This window comes from Aspergillus ochraceoroseus (assembly GCF_002846915.1).
Source record: "Aspergillus ochraceoroseus IBT 24754 chromosome Unknown P175scaffold_5, whole genome shotgun sequence".
In the NCBI taxonomy this organism is placed as follows: Eukaryota; Fungi; Ascomycota; class Eurotiomycetes; order Eurotiales; family Aspergillaceae; genus Aspergillus; species Aspergillus ochraceoroseus.
Window position 1 is genome coordinate 909,166 of NW_024468480.1, and position 17,583 is coordinate 926,748.

At 26.9% G+C, this 17,583-nt stretch overlaps 1 protein-coding gene across 1 annotated transcript; it reads left to right on the forward strand.

The window, feature by feature from the left end:
* Positions 1–15,555: 15,555 nt before the first annotated feature.
* On the forward strand, positions 15,556–17,536 carry P175DRAFT_0532936 (putative FAD monooxygenase; the record flags this gene model as incomplete). The annotated part of the gene is made up of 2 exons (XM_040900009.1): positions 15,556–16,212; positions 16,283–17,536. The coding sequence occupies 2 exons, from the start codon at positions 15,556–15,558 to the stop codon at positions 17,534–17,536; spliced, it is 1,911 nt and encodes a 636-aa protein (XP_040751364.1).
* Between the last annotated feature and the right edge of the window lie 47 nt (positions 17,537–17,583).

The following is a 17,583-nucleotide window of genomic DNA, read 5'->3' on the forward strand; positions in this document are numbered from 1 at the left end:
ATTTAAGCTATATTATCCTTAATCCTGTTATAGCTCTTCAAGCTATATCTTATCTATTACCTAATACCTACTATTCTATTATTCTATCTAGTTAGCTCCTAGTTAATAAATATCTAAATCTAACTTTATTCCCTAATATTATATAGCTCCTCTCTACTAGGAGTTAATTACTACTATCATGCCTACCTTGCTACCTATGCTACTTAAAGATATAGAAACCCTCCTATATAATACTCCTAATAAATTAAGATAGTATATTATTAAGATATACTAATTCTTTACTACTATTATAAAAAAACTTTATAAATTATTTATTTTATACTCTATTATTACTAATCTTCTTAACTATATTTAATAGAAAGATAGTATGATTAAGTACTAGAAAATATAAGCTAAAGAAACTTAATAAAAATTATTTAAAGTACTTACTTAAAATAATATACTTTCTTAATTATTATCTCCTTTTAAAAGAAATACTAATATTACTACCCTTCCTATTATTACTACTACTCTTACTATACCTATTCCTACTACTTAAACCTCTAAATAACTTCCTAACCTTAATAAGTTTAATAGCTAATAAAGTAACCTAAGATACTTTACTTCTTAAATTTACTAAAAAATAATTATAAACTTTAATTATTTTCTAACCTTAAATAATAGAATAGCTTATATAACTAGTTATCTTAAAGAAATCTTATATACCTAAATCTTATTATATATTTAAAATAGAATTTATAAATTAAATAATTATATTAAGATTTTAGAAATCCTAGAGAAAGTTTTTAAAGATCTAAATCTAGAAATTAATATTTATATTAACTTATTTTACCTCTAATAAACTTATTATAAGTTTAATATTTTTTTTACTAAATTCTAATATCTTATATTAGAAGAAAATATAAATAAAAATATCTTATTTATAATTCTAGAATAAATTATTAATTAAGAATTTTAAGAGATATTAATATATTCTAAAGCTTTATTATAATATTATAACTTTACTAATTATCTATAAAATCTAGAAAACTACTATTATTATTATATAAGTACTACTCTATTCCTATTTATAAAGAATTCCTAGCCTCTCTAACCTATCTTAAAGCTAACTCCTACTACTCAAATTCCTGTAGTTCTTATTAATCCTATTATTATTACTACTCCTACTAAAGATCTAATAGACCTGTCTACTATTTATTACCTTAATTATTAAACCTAATACCTATATTACTACTATGGCAGTACTAACTACCTAGTAGGTAGCTACTTATATCCTAACTAAAGATTAACTAGCTATATCTCTATATCTACTACTAAACTAGACCTATACCCCTTATTAACTAGAACCCTGCCTACTAAACACCCTATATTCCCTAAATTAGAAAATAGAGTATCCCTAACCTAAGTTATAATTAAGAATACCCCTAGTACTCTCTCTACCTATTAAAGACTACAATAGCTAGAATAATAGTAAAGGAGGAAAGTTACTAATTTAAATTAATAATCCTATTTATTAACCTAGAAACTCTTAATAAAATTCTACTAATTTTTACTATAATTAACTCTAGAACTAAGAGTAAATATTTTATAGATTATAATTAAATTATAGATAATTAATTAAAGATATTACTATTAAGAAATCCTATTCTACTAAGGAGATTTAATAATACTTTAGTAAAGTCTAGTAATATTATTTATTTTATTTATTTAATCTAAAGAATCTATAATTATATTAAAAAAAATATTACTTTTCTTATAATCTAACTTATATATTTTTCTATTATTCTTAGCTTATTTTAGTTAAAGACTTATAATCCTTAAATTAAATTTATTAATTATATTATTCTATTTAAAAGCCTTTATTATAGGAAGTACTATAATATATTTCTAAAGTTTATAAAGATTTTAATATTATATAATATACTACTAAAAGCTTCTCCCTAATACCTTAACCCCTGCCCTAAATCTCTAAAGAACTAAGATATTACTAGAGTCTTAGTTACTATCTATATCATGTATGCCTGCTATAGATACTAGATATTTACTACTATTATTACTAATATTAAAGCTACTCTAAACCCTATTACTATTACTAAATCTAAACTATAAGAGTAACTACCCCCTAAATTTACTAAGTTCTATAATATATTCTTACTAAAGGAGGCTAAGTACCTGCTACTCTACTAACCTAATAATTATAAGATTAAACTACTATCTAGAAAAATCCTATTTTTTAGGAGCCTATATAATATATCCTAAAATAAATTAAAAATTTTAAAGAAATAGATTAAAAAAAATTTAAAGAAAGATTTTATTTATTTTAATTTCTTCTCTATTATATTCCCTATCTTATTTATAAAGAAATCTAGAGAAGGCCTATAATTCTATATAAATTATTAAGTCCTAAATATAATTACTATAAAAGATTATTACTTACTATTACTAATAAAAAAGATACTAAATAATCTAAAAGAAATAAAGTATTTCTTAAAAATTAATATTATTTTTACTTTTAATAATTTATAAATTAAGAAAAGATAAAAATATTTTATTACTTTTTAAATTTAATTAGGCTTATTTAAATCCTTAATAATACTATTTAGGCTTACTAGAACCCTAGTATTATTCTAGAGATTTATTAATAAAATCCTATATAATTATCTAGATATCTTCTATATTATATATCTAGATAATATTCTAATTTATAATTAAACTTATATTAAATATATCTATTATATCTAATAAATATTAAAATACCTATAAGTAGTAAAACTTTATACTAAATTTAGTAAATATAAATTCTTTATATATAAGATAAAGTTTTTAGAATTAATTATAAGTAGAGATAGCTTCTAAATAAATTCTAATAAAATAAAAATAATTATTAAATAAGAAATACTAATCTATTTAATTAATATTTAAGCCTTTATTAGTTTTAGAAACTTTTACTACTAATTTATCTATAATTTTTTAAAAATTATTAGACTATTAGTTAACTTAATTAAAAAAAATATTAACTTTAACTAGATATTTACTTACTAAAAAGTATTTAAATAATTAAAAGTTACTTTTATAAATATTCTAATACTAAAATTTTTTAATTAGTTAAAAAATATAATTCTAGAAATTAATATCTCTAATTATATATTTACTAGAATATTATTATAATATAATAATAAAAATATATTATATTCTATTATATTTTTTTCTAAGAAATATTTTATAATAAAATATAATTATAAGATTTATAATAAAGAATTATTAATTATTATTTATTATTTTAAAGAATAATATCCTAAATTAGAAAGAATTTTATTACCTATAAAAATTATTATAGACTACTAGAATCTAGAATATTTTATATTAATTAAATTATTAAACTATTAATAAGCCTACTAATTTAAATTTCTATTAAAATTTAACTTCTAAATATATTACTACCTTAGGAAGTTAAGTACTAAGCCTAATATATTAATTAAGAGGTTAGAGGACCTGCCTAAAAAGAGGAATAAATAACTCCTTTACTAGAGCTAGACTATCCTAAAATCTAAAAACTTGCTACCTAAGACTACTACTAATCTAAGACTAAATATTAATAGCTAATATTAAGTATACTTTACTAAATAACCTGTTATTAATAAACTAATCTCCCTACTACTAATACTATAACTACTATTTAATAGAGCTTATTTATAAGATAAGAAGCTCTAGTCTATTCTAAATATTCTAAAAAATAGTTTATCAAGACACTCTAATATTATACTAGCTAACTATAGACATGCTAATCTATACTTAAGATACTAAAACTAACTTTACATGCCTAATTATAATAAGATAAAAATTAAAATATTAAGACTCTATTATAAAAATCCTGCTACTAGATATTCTAGAAAAACTAAGATATATAAACTAATATTATATAAATATTTCTAGCCTGGGATTTATAAGTATATTAATTAATAAGTCTAGAATTATTATCTTTATTATTAAATTATTTCTTTCTAAAAAGTAAAGTAAGAAATATTAAAGTCTTTACTAATTCTTAAATATGCCTAGTAAGATATAAGTATAGACTTTATTATATATTTATTATTAAATAATAATTATAATATTATTCTAGTTATAATTAATTATTTAATAAAGATAAAGTACTTCCTCCCCTATACTAGAATAATTAATATTAAAGAGATAGCTAATCTATATCTTAAGTATATCTAAAAGCTTTATAATATCCCTAAAATAATTATATTAAATTATAGAATCTAATTTATTACTATCTTTTAGAAATACCTAATATCCTGCCTAAAAATTTATAATCTACTATCTATTATTTATTACCCTAAGATTAATAACTAAACTAAATATATTAATACTATCTTAAGATAATACTTATAAGTATATATATTATACCTGTAAGATAATTAGTTTAAATAGCTATTAATAACTAAGTTTACTACTAACTCTATCTACTTCAAGTTTATAGAAGTATTACTATTCATGGCTAATTATAAATTCTATCTAATATTAAGATTTAAACTAAGCTACTTTATTATCTACCCTACTAAAAAAAATATTAAAAAATTTACTAATACTATATATAAAATTTATAAGTTTATCTATACTAAGATTCTATCTATTTAAGCCTATTATAAAGTATAAGCTAATTATTAAAGATAACCTATATATTATTATATTATAGAGTAAGAAGTCTAGCTAGATACCTATAATATTTAAATACTCTACCTATAGAAGAAATTAGACTAGAAGAATTTTAGACTATATTATATTAAGAGAATTATTAGCCTGCATACTTATAAACTTAAATTACCTAAAAATATAAGAATCTATTCTATATTTAATATATTTTTACTCTATCCTATTATTAATAATCTTCTACTTAATTAATATCCTAATCTACTATTACCTATTAAAGTAAAAGAATTAAAAAAATAAGAAGTTAAGAAAGTCCTTAATTCCTAATAAGTTTATTAAGATTATAGTAAATCTAAGCTATAATATACTATTAAGTAAATTAGATATAATAAATTAATTAAAGAGCCTGCTAAGTATTTAGAGAATACTTACTAACTAGTAAATAATTATTATCTCTATTATCTTGAGAAACCCTAGCTAATTCCTTCCTAGTCTTAATAGAGCTTAACCCTAAGGAGGGGAGTACTATCATAGCACAAAGCCATAGTACCTATCTAGTTAGATTCTGCCTTAACTATCTACCCTTATTCCTGTATTTAAGCCACATTATCCTTGATCCTGTTATAGCTCTTCAAGCTATGTCCTGTCTATTACCTGACACCTACTATTCTGCTGTTCTGTCTGGTTAGCTCCTAGTCAATGAATATCTGAATCCAACTCTGTCCCCTGACATCTTAAATATATTTAAAAATTTTATAATATCCCTAAAATAATTATATTAAATTATAGAATCTAGTTTATTATTATTTTCTAGAAATACCTAATATCTTACTTAAAGATTTATAATCTATTATTTACTATTTATTACCTTAAGACTAATAGCTAAACTAAATATACTAATACTATCTTAAAATAATATTTATAAGTATATATATTATACTTATAAGATAATTAATCTAAATAGCTATTAATAATTAAATTTACTACTAACTCTATCTACTTTAAGTCTATAAAAATATTACTATTTATAGCTAATTATAAATTCTACCTAATATTAAGATTTAAATTAAGCTATCTTACTATCTACCCTACTAAGAAAGATACTAAGAAGTTTACTAATATTATATATAAGATTTATAAGTTTATTTATATTAAGATCTTGTCTACTTAAGCCTATTATAAAGTATAAGCTAATTACTAAAGATAATTTATATATTACTATATTATAGAGTAAGAAGTCTAGTTAGATACCTATAATATTTAAATACTCTATCTATAAAAGAAATTAGATTAAAAGAATTTTAGACTATATTATATTAAGAGAATTATTAGCCTATATACTTATAAACTTAAATTATCTAAAAATATAAGAATTTATTCTATATTTAATATATCTTTACTCTACCTTACTACTAATAATTCTCTATCTAGTTAATATCTTAATCTATTATTACTTATTAAAGTAGAAGAATTAAAAGAATAAGAAGTTAAGAAAGTTCTTAATTCTTAATAAATTTATTAAAATTATAATAAACTTAAGCTATAATATACTATTAAGTAAATTAAATATAATAAATTAATTAAAGAGCCTGCTAAGTATCTAAAGAATATTTACTAACTAGTAAATAATTATTACCTTTATTATTCTAAGAAATCCTAGCTAATTCCTCCCTAGTCTTAATAAAGCTTAATCCTAAGGAGGGGAGTACTATTACAGCGTGAAGCTATAGTACCTATCTAATTAGATTCTACCTTGACTATCTGCCTTTATTCCTATATTTAAGCTATATTATCCTTAATCCTATTATAGCTCTTTAAGCTATGTCCTGTCTATTACCTGATACTTACTGTTCTGCTGTTCTGTCTAGTTAGCTCCTAGTCAATGAATATCTGAATCTGACTCTGCCCCCTGACAATTTCTATATAAAATTTTTAAAGTATAGCTTTTACTAGAAGGAAGTATATTTTTTTAATTTTATTATAGGAATTAAAGAAATCTAAATAGATTTTAAGTAAGTATATATTATAAATAACTAGCTAGAACTATATTTATTTTATAATATTTAAATATTTTTAGGATTTATAGAATATTTTTAAAAATTTATTTACTAATATTTTAAGATTACTGCCTTATTAAGTAATATATTAAAGAAAATAATAAAAGGGAGAAAAAATAATCTCTTTAAAATAATAAAGAATAATTAAAGTACTTTTAAGATATTAAAGTAGATATTCTCTAGATTTCTAATATTATAATATTTTAATCTAAAATAAGAAATACTCCTAATAACTAATATATTAGATTTTATAATTATAAGAATTCTAATATAATATAATAATACCTAATTTATAAAGATATAATATATTACTTAGTAATCTATAGTTTTTTACTTAAGAAAGTTAATTAAGATAAAAAAGAAATATAAAATTTATAATTAAGAATTACTAGTTATAATAAAATATTTTAAAGTATAATACTATTATCTTAAAGATAATCTATATATAATATATATATAAATAAATTATATAAATCTAAAATATTTCTATACTATTAAAACTTTAAATTAATATTAGGCTAGATAGATTAAGCTCCTAGTAATATATAATTTCTAGATTAAATATTAGCTTAGTAGCCTTAATCTAGTTAATATATTTTTAAAGTAAAAGGATTATAAATCTATTTAATAAAATATAGTTAAGAGACTCTTACTTATACTTTAGGTAAAGCTAGGAGATTTATAGAATAATTAAGATAGGAATAGGATAGTAGCTTTTTAAAAGACTTTAATTATATAGTTAAAAGATTTAGAATTTTTAATCTAAAAAATACTAGTATAAAAAATAGCTAGTAATAAATAAGTTTATAAAATATTATTAATTACTCTATAAGACTTACTTTAGAAGATATAATATAAGGATACTTATATAAGTTAAATTTAGAGTAATACTAGTAAGGAATATCTAGTATACTAGAAATATACTTAAATAATAGGAAAACTACCTAAATAAAAAGTAATAAAATAACTTAGAAATAATATTAAATAAAGATAAATTTATAAAAATAGATAATATATTAATAGTAATAAGCTAATATAATATAATAAGGCTATTTATATTTCTTTTAATTAAGTAATATATTAAGAATTATTAAGGATATATTATAATAATTTATATATAGGCTATTTTAATTAAGAGAAAATATTAAATTTTATTAAATAAAAATTTTACTAGAATATTCTATAATATAATATTAAGAAGTATATAAAAAGCTATCTAATTTACTAGAAAATAAAGATATCTAGATAACTTTTACTAGACTAGCTTATAAAGCTCCTGGTACTAGAATACCCTTAATAAGATTTGATTCTAGACTTTATTATAGGCTTACTACTATTAATATAAAAGGGGTATATATATAATACTATCTTAATAATTATAGACTAATATACTAAGGAAGCTAAATATCTTTTAATAATAAGAAATATTAATATTAAAAAGCTAGCTAATATATTTATAAAAGAGATTATACTTAAAATAAGAATATTAAAAAGCCTAATAAGTAACTATAGCTTACTTTTTACTAGTAAATATTAGATCTAGCTATACTAAGAGCTTTAAATTAAAGAATAATTAAGTACTATATTCTATCTATAAATAAATAGCTAAATAAAATATTAGAACTAGATATTAAAGATCTATTTAAAGACTTATATTAATTACTAATAAATTAATTAAATAGACTAGCTAGATATAATAAAATTTATATATAATAATATAAAAAATATATTATTAAGAATATCTTTTTATAAGATATAATATAGTTACTAGCTAGTATTATTTAAACTTACTAATATTAGGGACTCTAGTATAGTTATAATAATAAGAAAATAATTTAACTAACTATAAGTAAAATATTATTAGCTAGAAGAGAGCCTATACTATACTACTAAATAATAAATAAAGAGCTATAATAAGAAATATTACTTAATTAAATATTATATAAATTAATAAATACTACTATTTATAAAAAATATCTATATATAAAAGTTTAATAAAAAGCTAGATATTAAATATAAAAAGCTATTTAAAATAATTAAGATAATAAATTAATAAATATATTACTTATAATTACTTAGATTATATAAGAAAATTTACCTAGTCTTTTATATATTATTTCTTAAAAAATAGAATATAAAAGATAATAATTTACTAGTATTATTCTAGCTAGTTATTATTAATAATAAGGAAGAATAAAAGATAGAATAGATTATTATATAATAAAAGCTATATAATAAAGACTAATATTTAATTAAATAAAAAGAATAGCTAATATATAAAAATACTTAATAATTAATAAAAAACTTAAAAAATATATAAAATATCTTAAATAAATTTTATTATATAAATAAAATATAGATAAGATACTAGTAAAATATTATAAAATAATAAAATATAAAAATAATAAGTTAATAAAATTAAAAAATTAAAAAAATTATAAAAATATATTAATAATATTATTCTTTTTTTTTTTCTTACTAGATTTTAAGATTTAACAGGAATATATTATAAGTATTAAAAAATTTTAAGAAAATAACTTAATTTTATTATATAAAAATAAAAATAATAAAATATTTATATTATAATATTAATAAATCTTTAATTATTATAATTATTCTAAATCTTTTTATTACTATTCTCTAACTTTATTATATTACCCTTAATATACTATATATTAAGTAAATAAAATATATTATAATTAATAAATTAAAATAATCTCTTTATCTAGTTCTTAGTCTTAAGATAATAAATAAAAATCTTAATAGTATAAGTCTATTAAGTATAGGCTACTATACTTACTACCTTACTAGATATTATCTAAATTTTCCTAAGACTAATCTATATAAGTAGGATAATAAAAAAGTACTTTTTATATAAGTAAGTATATTAAATATACTATTATTCTAGATTTAGATATATATAAAAATAGGCTTTTATAAGATTATTATTTATATACTATTAAAATTTAATATAATATAAGTAATATAATATCTATATAATAATAGCTAGGTTAGTAAAGGTAACTAGAATAGTTAGAGTAGCTAGGGCTATAGTAATAGCAGGAATAACAGGAGCTGGCGTGATAATAGGAGCTAGTGCAATAATAGTAGCAGGAGTAGCTAGAGTTACTATAATAAAAGAAGTAGAAGAAGAGGTGGTAGAAATTACTATAATACTAGAAGTAGCTATAGAGGATAAGGGGAATATAGTCTTACTAAATAATAAAGTAATAATAGTAGAAACTATAAAAAATATATTAATAATAATAAGAATTATAGATATTATAATTAATATAAATATAAGGGAATTTATTATAAGAGCCTATAAATAATTAGTATAATAAATTTATACTACTAGAATAAAGATACTTATAAAGGAAGAAATAATAGTAGTTAAATAAGCTTTTTTTTATAGAAATATAGCTAATATAATATTAAATAAAAAATATTTTAAGGAAGCTATAAGATTTATAATATAATTAATTATTATTATAATACTTAAATAATAATAACCTATCTAATATAATATATTAATTTATTAAAAAGAACTTTTTAAAATATAGATTAGACTAGAAAAAATATATATAAAAAAATATTTTTTTATAATATTTATATTATAATAATATCTTTATTTATTATTAATATATCTAGTAAATTATTTACTTTTATTTATTATTTTATTTAAAGTAAAATATAATATTATTTATATTTTATTTAATAAAGTATAATTAATAAAGATAATATTATATATATTATTATTATTTCTAGTATTAAATAAAAAAATAGATTATATTATACTAATTAGGACTAGTTCCTCTTTAGTAGAATATTAAGCTAGATTAGGTATAATATATACAGCGCGTGGACATGCTATTAAAGAGAGGGAAGGTAATTATTATAGTAATTATATAATATATAACTATATATTAAACTATATACTAAACTATATATCTAGTAATTAAGAATAATTAAGAAAATAGTAATATTTAAGTTACTTATACTATACTAGTAACTTAACTAAATAATATAAATAATAATATAATAACCCCTAAAGTACTAAGAGGCAAGTACTTTATTTTATTACTTCTAATACCTTCCTACTATCCTTGTACTCCATGTAGCTTTGCTTCCTTTACCAACACTACCCATACCCAAGCACCTCGCCAGTGAGACGCTTACAGAAACTAGCATTATTCTAGGCCAATGATGAGGCTCTATTCGGGTATGGCGTATAACTGAAGATCGATATAATCCTACTTGCATTCGAAGGCGTTGGAAAGGATATTTAGATTTTATGGTTTGGGGATGCTTTACTTATGATAAGAAAGGTTCTTTATATATATATGGTCTGGAAATAACTCAAGATAAAAGGCATGCAGATAAGGTTATTGCAGAAATGAATAGCTAACTTGAGCCTATCTTGAAGGAAGAATGGGAGCTTAATTCAGGCCTTTATAGGCTTCATCTTTGACCTAAAGGTGGTAGAAAACCTAGATGGAGGTTTATTGAAAAAACTGGAATGCTTATATGAAAAGGCAAGGGAGGTATTGACTGGTATAGATATTAAATGGTTTGACTTCCTACCTTTCTAATTTTACCTTTCTAATTATTCTTTTAGGAAGTTCTAGTTCCCAAACTTATTTCTTTTGCAAAAGAATGTCAAATTGAGCGATTGAATACTATTATATTGGTGTCACGGCGTGCACTAGGTGCACTGGTGCCAAGGCAATGATTGCTAGGGTATATAAGGTGGGATTCGGGTAGATCAGACCATCAGGTCTGATCATAGTGACCTTTTGGTCCAATGGTATAGTATGTTGCCCGAATCACATGCTCTTACAAGTATGATCAGACCTGATGGGTAGATGGCTGTGGTTCGAATCCGGCTGTTGTCATTGTGTGTGCGACAATGATAATTAAGTCCTAGGGTTGGGTAGTCCCGCTAGACCTAAAATGGGTACTAGGGCTGGGTTGAGTCCCACTAGGCTGAATAGGTGCTAGGGCTGGGTTGGATCCCGCTAGACCTAAGGTGCTAGGGCTTGGTTAAAAATCCTGCTAGACCTGAATAGGTGCTAGAGGTTCCCTGCTATCCATGCCTTTCTGCCCACCTAAACCACTACCTGCTTTAGGTGCGCCACACATTCTTCACGATCACACATTCTTCGTGATTTTTAATATTTTAACTTATTTTTATTATTATTATAACATAACATGCCTAAATCTCTAGATTTTAATAAATCTTACTTACTTGAAGCTATTGCTATAGTTTAAAAGTAAAAAAAACTAAATATTATAAAGATTATATAAGAATTTAATATACCTAACTCTATATTCTAAATATACCTTAAAAAACTAAAAATACTAGTAATATTAATAATAATAAATAAGAATCTTTTATAGCTATATTAGGAGAAGGCCTTAATTAACTAGATTATATAAATATAGAAATAGAATATTCTATTAATTCTTATAGTTATTATAGTATGGGTAAATTAGATACTTACTTGTATAAGGTTAGATAAGCAAGTTAATAAGATATAATTATATTAATTTAAATTATATATACTAGTAGATCTAGGACTTGCTCTAGTAAAGTAGAAGATTAAGGAATTAAGGTAGATATAAATAAAGAATATTAGCTTACTTTAATACTAGTATAATCTTTTAAAATTACTTCTTTATAGGGTCCTAGCTTGTTTTATCTATAATTTTAATAAATATAATTTCTAATTAAGTAAAGATTATAATAAGAAGATTTTTAGAGGTTCTAAATACCTTAATCTTATAGAAAATAAGTAAAATAAAAATATTATTATAATTAAATATATTGCTATAAATAGTTAGGTAATAGATTTATTTTTTATTTTTAAAGTAATAGGTAACTATATAGAGGTCTAGTATTATAATATAAAATAATTATTATCTAAAATAATAATAGTAATATCCTTAAATAGTTAGATAACTAATAAGCTTATACTTGCCTAGCTATATTAATTTAATATTAAAATAAAATATCCTAATTATACTAAGTAAGGCAAGAAATAATATCTAATATTTAATAGTTATAGCTTATATCTTATACTTAAATTTCTATAATATTATAAGAAAAATAATATTATTTTCTTTAATTTTATAGTTTATTTAATATATCTTTACTAATTTCTTAATAGAAAATCTTTTCTTACTTATAAGATTAATTTTTACCTTAAGAATAATAAGCTATTTTAATAAAAGGGTAAGCTATATAAGAAGGTAGAGTTCTTAAAGATTATCTAGCTAATCTATAACTAGATCTTTTGCTAGTAAATTATTTAAGATACCTTTAAAGAATATAGTATCTAGCTAGTTAATAATATTAAAATTATTAAAAAACTAGTAAATTAGATAAATATACTAGATATATTAATTAATCTTTATTAAACCCTATCTCTACTATTATTACTATTCTCTAGCATTGAAAATAGTCTTCTAGTAATAATAGAGGCTCTTCTAAAGAATTAGGTAAAAATTATAAAGGAACTTAATAAGGTATCTAACTAGATAAGGTAGAATATATTAAAACTCTTTTAATATTAGGTAGAAAAGTTCAAGGAGCTAAAAATAACCTAAGAAGTAATTTAAAGGATTAGGGCTATATAAGAGCCTTAATACTGGGTTTATATTAAGTACTAGATTAAAGATCTATCTAGTAATAGGGTTCTAAGAATTCATGATATTATTTAATTAATTAAAGATAGGAAGGTAAAGGATACTAAATATAAGTAGAGGAGGTTAATAAAGTAGAAAAAGAAAGTATATAGTTCTCTACCTCCTCTATACTTGTAGGAGTTAATTTAAAGAGAAATTAATAATATAAGATATACTAAAGAAGCTGGAGAGTTTTTTTATTTTAATTACTAGTATTATTATTATTATATAGCTTCAAATATTAAAAAATCATAAAGAATGTGTGATCGCGAAGAATGTATGGCACACCTAAAGCGGGTAGCGGTTTAGGTGGGCAGAAAGGCATGGATAGACCTGGTTGCGCTACTAGATTTGAACCACGCCTACCTGCTCACAGCCCTTAGCTTAGCCTAGCTGGCTTAGGGCTGGGGGTCCCTACTGAATATATGCTAGTTGGCTTGCGGTCAAGCCTTATCTCAAGGAAGGAGATAGTTGTCACGGCGTGCACTAGGTGCACTGGTGCCAAGGCAATGATTGCTAGGGTATATAAGGTGGGATTCGGGTAGATCAGACCATCAGGTCTGATCATAGTGACCTTTTGGTCCAATGGTATAGTATGTTGCCCGAATCACATGCTCTTACAATTGGAAGATGGAGCACCTGCATATAAACACTATGCCTAGCAGCGAATATATAATATTTATGGTATTTAAAAGCTTCTAGATTGGCCTGGTAATTTACCTGATCTTAATGCAATTGAACCTTGCTGGGCATAGCTTAAGAAGTATATAATTTCTAGAGGTGCTCCTAGGGATAAAAAAACTATAAAAAAGATATGGATTAATGCATGAAATGAGCTATTTCAGGAGAATATTCAAGCATAGATTGAATGTTTAATGCGGTATATTCAAGAGATTATTCAATTAGAAGGTGGAAATGAATATCAGGAAGGTAAAGAATAGGTTAATTCTAGAAATTAGAAAGGCAAGTATTTAAAGGGGCAACTCTCTATACAGCAATTTCATCCACCTCAAAGTACTTTAGGTGGGTGGGAGGACTGTGAATAGCTTCATTTTTTAGATGGGGTCAGGGGTAGCTTGGGGGTGATGTATCTAAACATTTAATTGCTATGGAAACAGCTAGTGTTATTATGATCTGAATACCATTCTTACTAGCGCGAATCCCAAGTCTTTTGGTGCACGCCTCCGTATTTAGTTCACTAATTGCACCGGCGAGAAATCAGTAGCCTAGCACTCCACGTTTGTGGAGCTGCTGGGTCCCCACTCACTATGGGATCGTAGAATCGTAGATAGGCTGCTAATTGCAATCGTCATAGTATATACTCCGTAGCGGGATTCGATTTCAAGGGAAGCAGCCAATGGCAGCCATGGAATTGTGGCTATTCTGAAACTTCGGGATGGGGTGTTGATGAATTTTGGATCCGACATCAGGTAAGTTTTGGTGTTGGATGTGATTGATGCCTGAGGTTGCAGCATGGTCAACCTTTCTAATCCCGTAGTTTGGATCACTTTCCAAGGTTCCAGGTTCCGCCTCGGTCCTGAGGGCTTCGAATTCAGTGTCAATCCTCCATCTTTACCACACCATCACCCTCTCTGTTCAAGACAAACCAAAAATGACGAAAAAATCCCGACCAGGCTGTGGGGTCACGTGCAGCCACTCCACTTGCCGACTTGATTAGCCGCCGCCCGCTGATGGGATCGGAAAATACATTCTGGTTGCTCTTTCATGATTGCCTCCCCGCACAACCCAGAGCTGCTTTGTATCACAGTGGACGTGCACTAGCTTGAGCCCTTGCTTACAAGCTGCTCTTTTCTCCTTCTTTCTCTTCACCATCCAGCCGAAATGATTGCCGTTGTGGCCCTCTACTGGGCCCTCCCACCACATACGTCCAAGAATCTCCAGCTCTCTACAATTATTATATATGGGCGTGTCTACCCTTTTCAAACATGATTCCCCCTCTCTCTATTCCCTCATCTTTATCCATTCCCTCAAGTCTACTTTTCTGCGGGAAGCGGGTAATATTCTGAGCTTGATTCTACCCTTGATATCCACCTCTCTCTGCTCTCTCTCCGAGCTGTAACCTGGGAGTAGTCGATCACCCACTTCCGTACATCTCTTCCGAAAGAGGCTAGTTTCTAGCAATCTACAATACACCACAATGGCGAACGACACATACCCCAGGAAATATGATATTGTCATTGTCGGTGCTGGCCCTGTCGGCATTCTGCTCTCACTTTGCATGTCCCGCTGGGGTTACAAGGTGAAGCACATTGATAACCGCCCTGTGCCGACCGCAACTGGCCGTGCCGATGGTATTCAGCCCCGGTCGACCGAAATTCTGCGCAACATGGGCCTGAAGCGCAAGATTATGGCCTATGATCCTGCTAAGGTCTACGATGTTTCTTTCTGGGACCCCTGTCCTGATGGAAGCGGTATTCACCGCACTGGCAGCTGGCCCAGTTGCCCCCGCTTCATCGACACAAGATATCCCTTCACCACCCTTGTCCACCAGGGTAAGATCGAGACGGTTTTCCTGGATGAGATCAAGAAGGCTGGTACGACTGTTGAGCGTCCCTGGACCATCACTGGATTCAAGAACGATGGCCTGGACGAGGTTTACCCCGTCCAGGTGCAACTCAAGTGCCTTGACACCAATGTGATCAAGACTGTCCGCGCCAAATACCTCTTCAGTGGTGAAGGTGCCCGCAGTTCCGTGCGACAGCAGCTTGGTATCCAGATCCACCACAAGGACCCTATCTCCTACGTGTGGGGTGTCATGGATGGTGTGGTGAGGACCAACTTCCCAGATATTGAGGTGATTATAAGCTCCGTTCCTTTGCTTATTATGGTTGACCATACCGCTAATCTTTGTAACAACCACCTAGACCAAGTGCACAATCCACTCCGATGCTGGCTCTATCATGGTTATCCCCCGTGAAGACAACATGGTCCGTCTCTACGTTCAGATTGCTTCCTCCACCGACCCCGACTTCGACCCCAGGAAGACTGCTACCGCCGAAGAGGTCCAGAATGTCGCCAAGAAGATTCTTTCCCCCTACACATTGGAGTGGGATCGCGTTGAATGGTACTCCGTCTACCCCATTGGACAGGGTATCTCCGAGAAGTACACCTTGGACGAGCGCGTTTTCATGGGTGGCGATGCCTGCCACACGCACAGCCCCAAGGCGGGCCAAGGTATGAACACTGCTTTCCATGACGCCCTTAACATGGCCTGGAAAATCCATGCTGTCGAGTCCGGCCTGGCCCAGCGTTCTATTTTGAGCACCTATGAAACCGAGCGCAAGCACATTGCGGAGACCCTGCTTGATTTCGATAACAAATATGCTGCCTTGTTTTCCAAGCGCCGGCCTACTGCTGGTGAAGTTGGTTCGGCTAGCCACACTGCTACTGTTGCCGGTGGCGAAGAGGACGAATTTATCAAGACCTTCAAGTCCTCTTGCGAATTCACCAGTGGCTATGGCGTTGCGTACCAGCCCAACGTCTTCAACTGGGATTCCACGCACCCTGCGAAATCCGCCTTCTTCGATGTTCCCGGTGTGAAGCTGATTACCGGTAAGGCCTTCACTCCTTCCACTGTTACCCGCCTTGCGGATTCCAACTTTGTGCACCTCGAACAGGAGGTTCCTGCCAATGGAGCATTCCGTATTTTCGTCTTCGCTGGTAGACAGGCGTCTAGCAAAAAGGCTATTGCCGACTTTGCTGCCAACCTGGAGAAGGAGCGCTCATTCCTCTCCGCCTATCGCCGATCTGATATCGGTGAGGTTTCTTACTTTGAGCAGCACGTCCCCCACTCCAAGCTGTTCACTATCTGCGTTATCTACGCTGAGAAGAAGAATGACATCGACCTGGAGGCCGTGCCCCAGATTCTGCGCGACTACCACCACCACCTCTACGCTGATGATATACCCGACGTCAGAGTGCCTAACGCCACTTATGCCGCCCATGAGAAGCTTGGATTCGACCCTGAGAAGGGTGGTGTTGTTGTGACCCGCCCGGACAGTCACGTTGCCTGTACCGTTCAGCTGGCCGAGGGTAGTGGCACCGTTGATGCTCTGAACGCCTACTTCGGCGCTTTCTCTACCAAGCCCCTGGGCCAGGACCAGCAGAGCCGCCTGTAGCCGAAGATGACCTCACGATGACCCTGTATTTTGACGTTGTCTGATGC